The following is a 7196-nucleotide window of genomic DNA, read 5'->3' on the forward strand; positions in this document are numbered from 1 at the left end:
AACCTGTTTATAATATCCACACAGTATAAACTCAAATATGACTTGTGGTTAAAACATAATTTTACCATTTGTGCAATAGCTATTCTTGTTTTATGCAAATATGATGTATGGCAATTCTCCTGTTGATCAAAAATACAAAGCTACAAACACATCATTTGTTCTTGAGGACCTGACCCAGGGTTTGTCCTATAAGCTGTATGCCTCAGTTTAATAACATACATGTGTAATATTATTTAATAATATTATAGTTGTTATTCATTTCATACAAAATTTCCGGATTGATCTATTTGCCTTGAGTTTCCTAATAAGATGCCAATTACTGATTTGTTCTCTAGAAACAAACAATGATTCCAAGTGAGTTCCACAATGTGTTTTTGTTCCTGTAAGCTACATGCTTCAGTTTAATGATATGTATTTAAGATATATTGGATATTAAATGAGATTTTTTTTAGGCCAGTTAACGACACTGTATAAAATCACAATCACACATTTCCACATCGTGTTAATAGCTTTTGATTGATGCTTGGGGCTGATTTGTTTTTCAACTGTAAATCCATTTTTTTGTAATCCTGTGCTATACAAATAAAATGTATAATAATTATTAGTATTGTTATTATAATAAGAGTTATTATCATTGCTGTTGTTTTTGTTGCTGATGAAGATGTTGTTGTTGTTGTTGTTGTTGTTGTTGTTGTTGTTGTTGTTCAGCTCAATACACAAAAGCATAAATCCACAAAGAAGAAAAACGATTCGTGTTTTTAACCACTTCCTGTTAAAAACTACAACCCCCACAATCCCTCAGCGACGCGGTGGTGCGCTGACGTCACAGACGCCAAGTAACGTAGTGCACGCCGGTGCTTTTCACTCAGGCAGCATTTGAATAAGGAAGATGGCGGCTGCAGCAGTGGTCGAGTTCCAGAGAGCCCAGTCCCTCGTTAGCACGGACCGCGACGCCTCCATCGACATCCTCCACTCCATAGGTGGGTGCTCGGCGGCCGGCTGGAGGCGGACACCGGGCCCCTCTCCGCCGGCTCGTCTTCCTCCAGGTCCCCGGGTGTTAGCCTGCTAGCTAGCGGCGGCGGTGTGTAGCCGGAGCCGGTGCTGACTCACTGCTGAGCGCTAGTGGAGGTTAGCCGGCTGTGCTAGCTGGTTAGCCGGCTGTGCTAGCTCCAGGCCCGGGGTCGTGGGACGTGAAGCGGCTGCCCCGTGGTGTTGTGTTGTTGTAGTTTGTTAAAGTGTTGTTGTGTCGCGTCGCTCGGGTTTTTCACGCTCACGCCAGTTAGCTTCAATTCAGAACCCGTCACGCTAGCATGATACCCGCTGCGGCTAACGTCATTAGCTTGTTGTCAGAACCCCCCCAACCCTGTGTTATCATCACAGTGACTGGGAGGATTGTTAGGGAACGACCTGTGTGTGTGTGTGTGTGTGTGTGTGTTTGTTGTTGTTGTGTGTAAATCACTGTGGTTGTTAACTAGTCAAAGTGTGGTTGTGTTAACTCTGAACCATCGGTCCTCAAACTGCCTTGTCACATTAGCTCGTCAGCTGTCAACAGTTTGGATCATGTCTCACAGGAGGAACCGTGTGTGTATCACACTGTCCGTTACTTCGTTACTTCAACAACTTCTCCACTGTGTTGTCATTTAAACAAACTTTAAAGTCAAACTTCCTCCAGGTTCTGACCTCTCGGGCTTCAAGCTGCTGTTCTACCTGCAGGTCCTGTGTTTTGGTTTCGGACTCGTTTAGATAAAAAAAAATGGCGACCACTTCAGTGTTTGGGAACATTTCAAGGACGTTTATTGACATGTTGTGTGTTTACAGGGAACAATAAGAAGAGCCAATAGTTTCCTGACATACCATCAGGCTGCACCAAGTGGCACACGCTGGTAGATGTCAGCTCCCAGATCAGTTTATGATCCATGAATGGTTCGCTGAGAAATCTGGGAAATTGTTAAACACATTATTTCACAATGTTAAAGAAAGTGGGGGGAGTTGTTCCCTGAACTATTCCACATCCTTCCACCTGGTTTCCTGGTAATCAGGCAGCGGTGAAAACATAACTTCCTTGGTGGAGGTTAAAAGAAAAAAGGCGCATAAGAGGATAGAGAACCCACTTTAACTCTTGAAAGTTCATATGTTGCATCATGTTTGGATTTAAAAGAACCAGCTGATTCTCATGGGAAGTCGTTTCCTCTCTCTTACAGTGAGGAGAGATATTCAAGAGAACGATGAGGAAGCTGTCAAGGTTAAAGAACAGAGCATCCTGGAGCTGGGGACGCTCCTGGCCAAGACGGGACAGGCTGCAGGTAAAGATCAAACCCACCGGTTCACTCACACGTGTTTGTGCCAAGTCCAGAGATAATATAACAGATTTTATTCCAACTCTGTGGTGTGTTGTTTAATTTCTATTTCTCCAGAGCTGGGGGGTCTGCTGAAATTTGTGAGGCCCTTCCTGATTTCCATCAGCAAGGCCAAAGCGGCCCGGCTGGTCCGCTCCCTGCTGGACCTCTTCCTCGACATGGAGGCCGCGACGGGGCAGGAGGTGGAGCTGTGTCTTGAATGCATTGACTGGGCCAAGGCCGAGAAGAGGACCTTCCTACGACAGGGTCTGGAGGTGAGGAGACGTTTCTTTGTGCTTTCACAATGGTGTTAAATGCACAAACCAACTAAATGTCATGTAATCCTCAGAATACATACTGCACTGTTGAGTGTTTTCTGAAAATGCTGCACTGTCAGCACGCCTCGCTGCCAGAGCTAATTCTCCCACTAGCTGCTGTCATCCTTCAACCAGAAACAGCCCATGTGCTGGAAAGCACTTACTATAAATTGTCCAGTTGCCATAGATAGAATTCCCCCCCCCCCCCCCCCATCTGATGGATGCCTCCTCCCCCCCCCCCCCCCCCCCTCACCTCAGTTAGCGCTGACATGCAGCAACAATTATGTTGTAATGATAGTGAAAACAAAAGCAATCTCTCCAAATATAGCTGCTGTGTGAAGGATCAGATTCAACATCTGACTCACGGAGTGGGAGACGCTGTGGTTTCAGTCACATTGTTGCACAGTCAATAGATGTGAATCACCGCTGGTGTGGGTGAGGCCAAATGAGTAAACTTAAATACATCAATTAGATGTTTGTCTGAGGAAAGTGACCACAAGAGACGCTAATGTCAATTTGGATATTTGTTTTTTCCATCTCTGTATTTAGATGTAAAATGTGTTTTAAAAGATAAATAAATAGGAAAAACGAGCACAACATGTGTCTGCACGGATCAATAAACAAACTGTCCTGCTCGCTTCTCTGTGAAGAGTCAGACTCTGCTTGTCTAACGGCTTCCTCTCTTCTTTTAGACTCGGCTCATCTCACTGTATTTCGACACCAAACGATACCAGGAGGCCTTGGCACTCGGTGAGTTCTTAGAAACAGGACTTGTAGTAAACAACAAGGCAGATGTTGTTATTGGCTCTGACGCACGGTATTTAACAAGCATGGACGCCACGCAGGCGTTTTCTGGTCCGTCAAGAAACACAAATACTTTCAAAATGTGTCTTTTATTGTTCCCAAAATTCAACACATTTCACTCTGGTAGATAAAATTGTAATATAATTGCACATTTATCCCCCACAACTGTTTCTAAAGTGTTTTCTTTCTCTGCCTCAGGTACCCAGTTGCTCGGGGAGCTGAAAAAGATGGATGACAAAGCTCTCCTGGTTGAGGTTCAGCTGCTGGAAAGTAAGACGTACCACGCGCTCAGTAACCTCCCGAAGGCCCGTGCCGCCCTCACCTCCGCCAGGACCACCGCCAACGCCATTTACTGTCCTCCAAAGCTCCAGGCAGCGCTGGACATGCAGTCAGGTCAGACGTGTTTGCTGTTCTCACCTGCAAAGTTTACATAGCACATTTTGTAGAAAAACAACCCTTGTCGTCAGTTGCTTGATACGTCCACTGGATGGCGCTACATAAGCCTGGACTCAGTGTGCAGAATTACGTTTCTATCATCTTACGGTTATTACATATTAGATGCTTTTCACTTCTACCTTTCTTTTATTTCAAGAAGTGTGAAGAAGCGTTTTTAAACCGATGAATCAATATCACGTTGGTTTAGAGTAAATCTTTGTTACACTCTAAAGAATTTTTTTAATATTTATTTCATAACGACAACAAAACATCCACGAAGCAACTCATTCTTAACAGTAGTTTGTAAAATGTTAAGTGTAAAGTCAACAAAGGTTTTAATATAAATGAGAATCTCACACAGTTGTGTAGACTTGAAGTTTCTGTCTGACTTGTTGTGGCTGTCGATGATAACGATCGCTCTGTGTTCTCTCGGTCGCAGGAATCATCCACGCGGCCGAGGAGAAGGACTGGAAGACGGCCTACTCCTACTTCTTTGAGGCCTTCGAGGGCTACGACTCCGTCGACCACCCCAGAGCCGTCACAGCTCTCAAGTACATGCTGCTGTGCAAAATTGTTCTGAACCTGTGAGTCACTCTTAAAGTTTCATTTTCAAACCACAATTATATTGAAATGGGGCCTTTGAATCCTAACTGGTGATACATATATTTGATTGTTCGTTTCTCTTTCTTTCTTCCAGACCAGAGGAGGTACCGTCCCTGATCAGTGGTAAACTGGGCCTGCGACACTCCGGCCGACAGGCAAGTAACAGACTGGACGCTGTGTAACGTGTATTCTGGGGATTTCAGAGACATCAGACCGTTGCCCTCAGAGGGTTTCAACAGTTGCATTCATCTTTTATTCCTGTAGATTGAAACTTTTCTTTCTCCTCTTTATCTGTTCAGACAGATGCAATGAAAAGTGTCGCCCAGGCCAGTAAGAACAGATCATTAGCAGACTTTGAAACGGTAAGAATCTTCTCCGTCCTTTTGGTTTTCTCTTTAGCTTACTGACGTACACTTTACTATCGTTATACTTCTGATTGGACAAAACCTTGTTTTCCAATATGCAATGTATTATAATGTAGTTTTTGTAGTATTCTGTGTCACTGTAACAGTATTTAAAGTCAAAGTTTTGTGTCTCTCAGGCCCTAACAGAGTATAAAGCAGAACTGAGCGACGACCCAATCATCAACACTCACATGGCCACACTGTACGACAACCTGCTGGAGCAGAACCTCATCCGAGTCATTGAGCCCTTTTCCAGAGTACAGGTGAGCAATCATCCTGTACAGTTGTCTCTGTTTATTAAAAAAAATAATGAAATACGTCGTTAGGAGAAAAGATCACATTCAAAGTCTAATGTGAATTCAAATCAGACGGCATGTAGTTTCCCTCATGATCCAGCAGGGAGCGCTCTCTATCAGCTTGACCTCTTGCAGGACCTGTCAGTAAAGTACAATTAGTTTAAACTGGATTTTGGGGGAAAAGGAACTTTCCACTAACACATGTTAGAGTGAAGTGTTGCTTCATGCATCATTGGATCCTAAATCTATTTGTTTTAATGTCACCAGAATATCTCCCAGATGTAAAACCTTTATCTGATTCGCTTCTCCTTCTGTTTGCAGATAGGACACATATCAGGTCTAATCAAACTGTCAAACGTGAGTATCTTTGCATCTTGAGGAATAAAAGTGTGTCCTGTGTCTTTTAGATGTGAGTTTAATCGTGAATCTTCTCTTGACAGGGGGACGTTGAGAGGAAATTATCACAGATGATTCTGGACACAAAGTTTCACGGTAATTGTAAAAGTCAAATATCAGATAGATGCACTAAACAGGCAGCACGTGAATCCTGTTAAATATGAACTTTATGACCCCGATGCAGGAATTCTGGACCAAGGCGAAGGCGTCTTGATCATATTCGACGAGCCCCCGGTGGACAAGACGTACGGAGCCGCTTTGGAAACAATTCAGAACATGAGCAAAGTCGTGGATTCACTTTACAACAAAGCCAAGAAGCTGACATAGGTAAATCGGACTCTTTATAAATACATGTCAACGTAGAGACGTCTCAAATGGTTGAGTCCTCGTTAAGCATCGTTTAAGTTCATGTTCAACCCGTAGATGTAGATTTTATTGTGGTAATAAATGTGATTTTTGTTTCCCGGTGTGTCCTCAGAGAATCACCCGTGCGATGGAGGAACTGTGTGTGTTTGACCAGCGTGTGTGACGTTTTAAGAAGGGGACACGGGAGAGCAGCAAAAAGTTCCACAACCTGCAACGAACAGGATTTCCCCCATCAAACTCCCCCCTCCTCTCCCCCTCCCCCCCCACGGACAATTAATCACTTCTCTTCTTCGTTTGTTGTTTTTTCTTTTTCCCCCCCCTCCTCCTCTTCCTCCTCTTCCTCCTGCTCCTCTTTGATTTTGATATCTCTTCAGGATTCTGTAAAACACTCAGCGGCCACGTCAAGGCCATCAGGGAATATTGTACAACCACAATAAAAAAAGATTTAAAAGGTTTAAGAATACATATATGTTTATATCTGCTATAAGGTCGGGCTCATCACGGCCCCTCAGCTGACTCCACTGCAACCTCGACCTCTGTGGCCTCGCTCTCTGCTGCCGACCAGTGTCAGCAGAACCCGAGGCGTTCTCCTCCCGACCCTTCAGAAGCACTGTTCAGTTTTTGGAAGGTTGGGGATTCTCCCTCTGGATGTGGAGCTCTTGTCCGAGAGCGCCCTCCAGCTTGTGTATTTTTTTTCTTCCCCCCCCCCCCCCCCCCCTCATCATATCAATGCCAACAGTTATGCCCCCCCCCCACCCCCGATGTATTTCAGATATGTATTAAACTCACTATTTGTTTTTTTTGGGGGTTTTGTGTTGTTTTTTTTTGGTTTTTAAAAACAAAACAAAAAAAGAATCAGACGGTTGCCACATGTCTGCCCCTCCTGCTTGTGTACGTTTCTTTAAAAACAGACGAGATGCCACTACACCAATCGTGCCACTTCCCCCCCCCCCCCCCCGGCGCTTCTGTTTGCCTCAGTGTTTGGTGCAGGGTGAGACGGGAGGGCAGAGGTGGAGTTTGCCTCTGAGTGTCTGTGAGTTTTCCCTGAGTGAGTAATTCTCCATTGTTAGTTATTAGCACTAGTGTGGTATGCTAGTAACCAAACAATTTGTATGGTTTTGATTTATTTTGTTTTTTGTTTTGTTTTTCTCTTATAAAGACATTTTCAAAAATAAATATTTTGTATTTTAAGGATTTTTTGTCTTGTGTCTTGCAAAAAAAAAACCAACAGGAAATGTA

General features: G+C 43.9%; 1 protein-coding gene across 1 annotated transcript; it reads left to right on the forward strand.

The window, feature by feature from the left end:
* Nucleotides 1-831: 831 nt before the first annotated feature.
* Nucleotides 832-7148, forward strand: psmd11b (proteasome 26S subunit, non-ATPase 11b). Its single transcript, XM_034570790.1, has 13 exons — nt 832-980; nt 2202-2303; nt 2415-2611; nt 3346-3403; nt 3656-3850; nt 4332-4476; nt 4590-4650; nt 4795-4857; nt 5037-5162; nt 5517-5552; nt 5636-5687; nt 5776-5918; nt 6070-7148. Exons 1-12 carry the CDS (start codon nt 890-892, stop codon nt 5916-5918), a joined length of 1269 nt encoding a protein of 422 aa, XP_034426681.1. The 5' UTR covers nt 832-889; the 3' UTR covers nt 6070-7148.
* The last annotated feature ends 48 nt before the right edge of the window (nt 7149-7196 follow it).

This window comes from Hippoglossus hippoglossus, chromosome 19 (genome assembly GCF_009819705.1).
Source record: "Hippoglossus hippoglossus isolate fHipHip1 chromosome 19, fHipHip1.pri, whole genome shotgun sequence".
Classification (NCBI taxonomy): domain Eukaryota; kingdom Metazoa; phylum Chordata; class Actinopteri; order Pleuronectiformes; family Pleuronectidae; genus Hippoglossus; species Hippoglossus hippoglossus.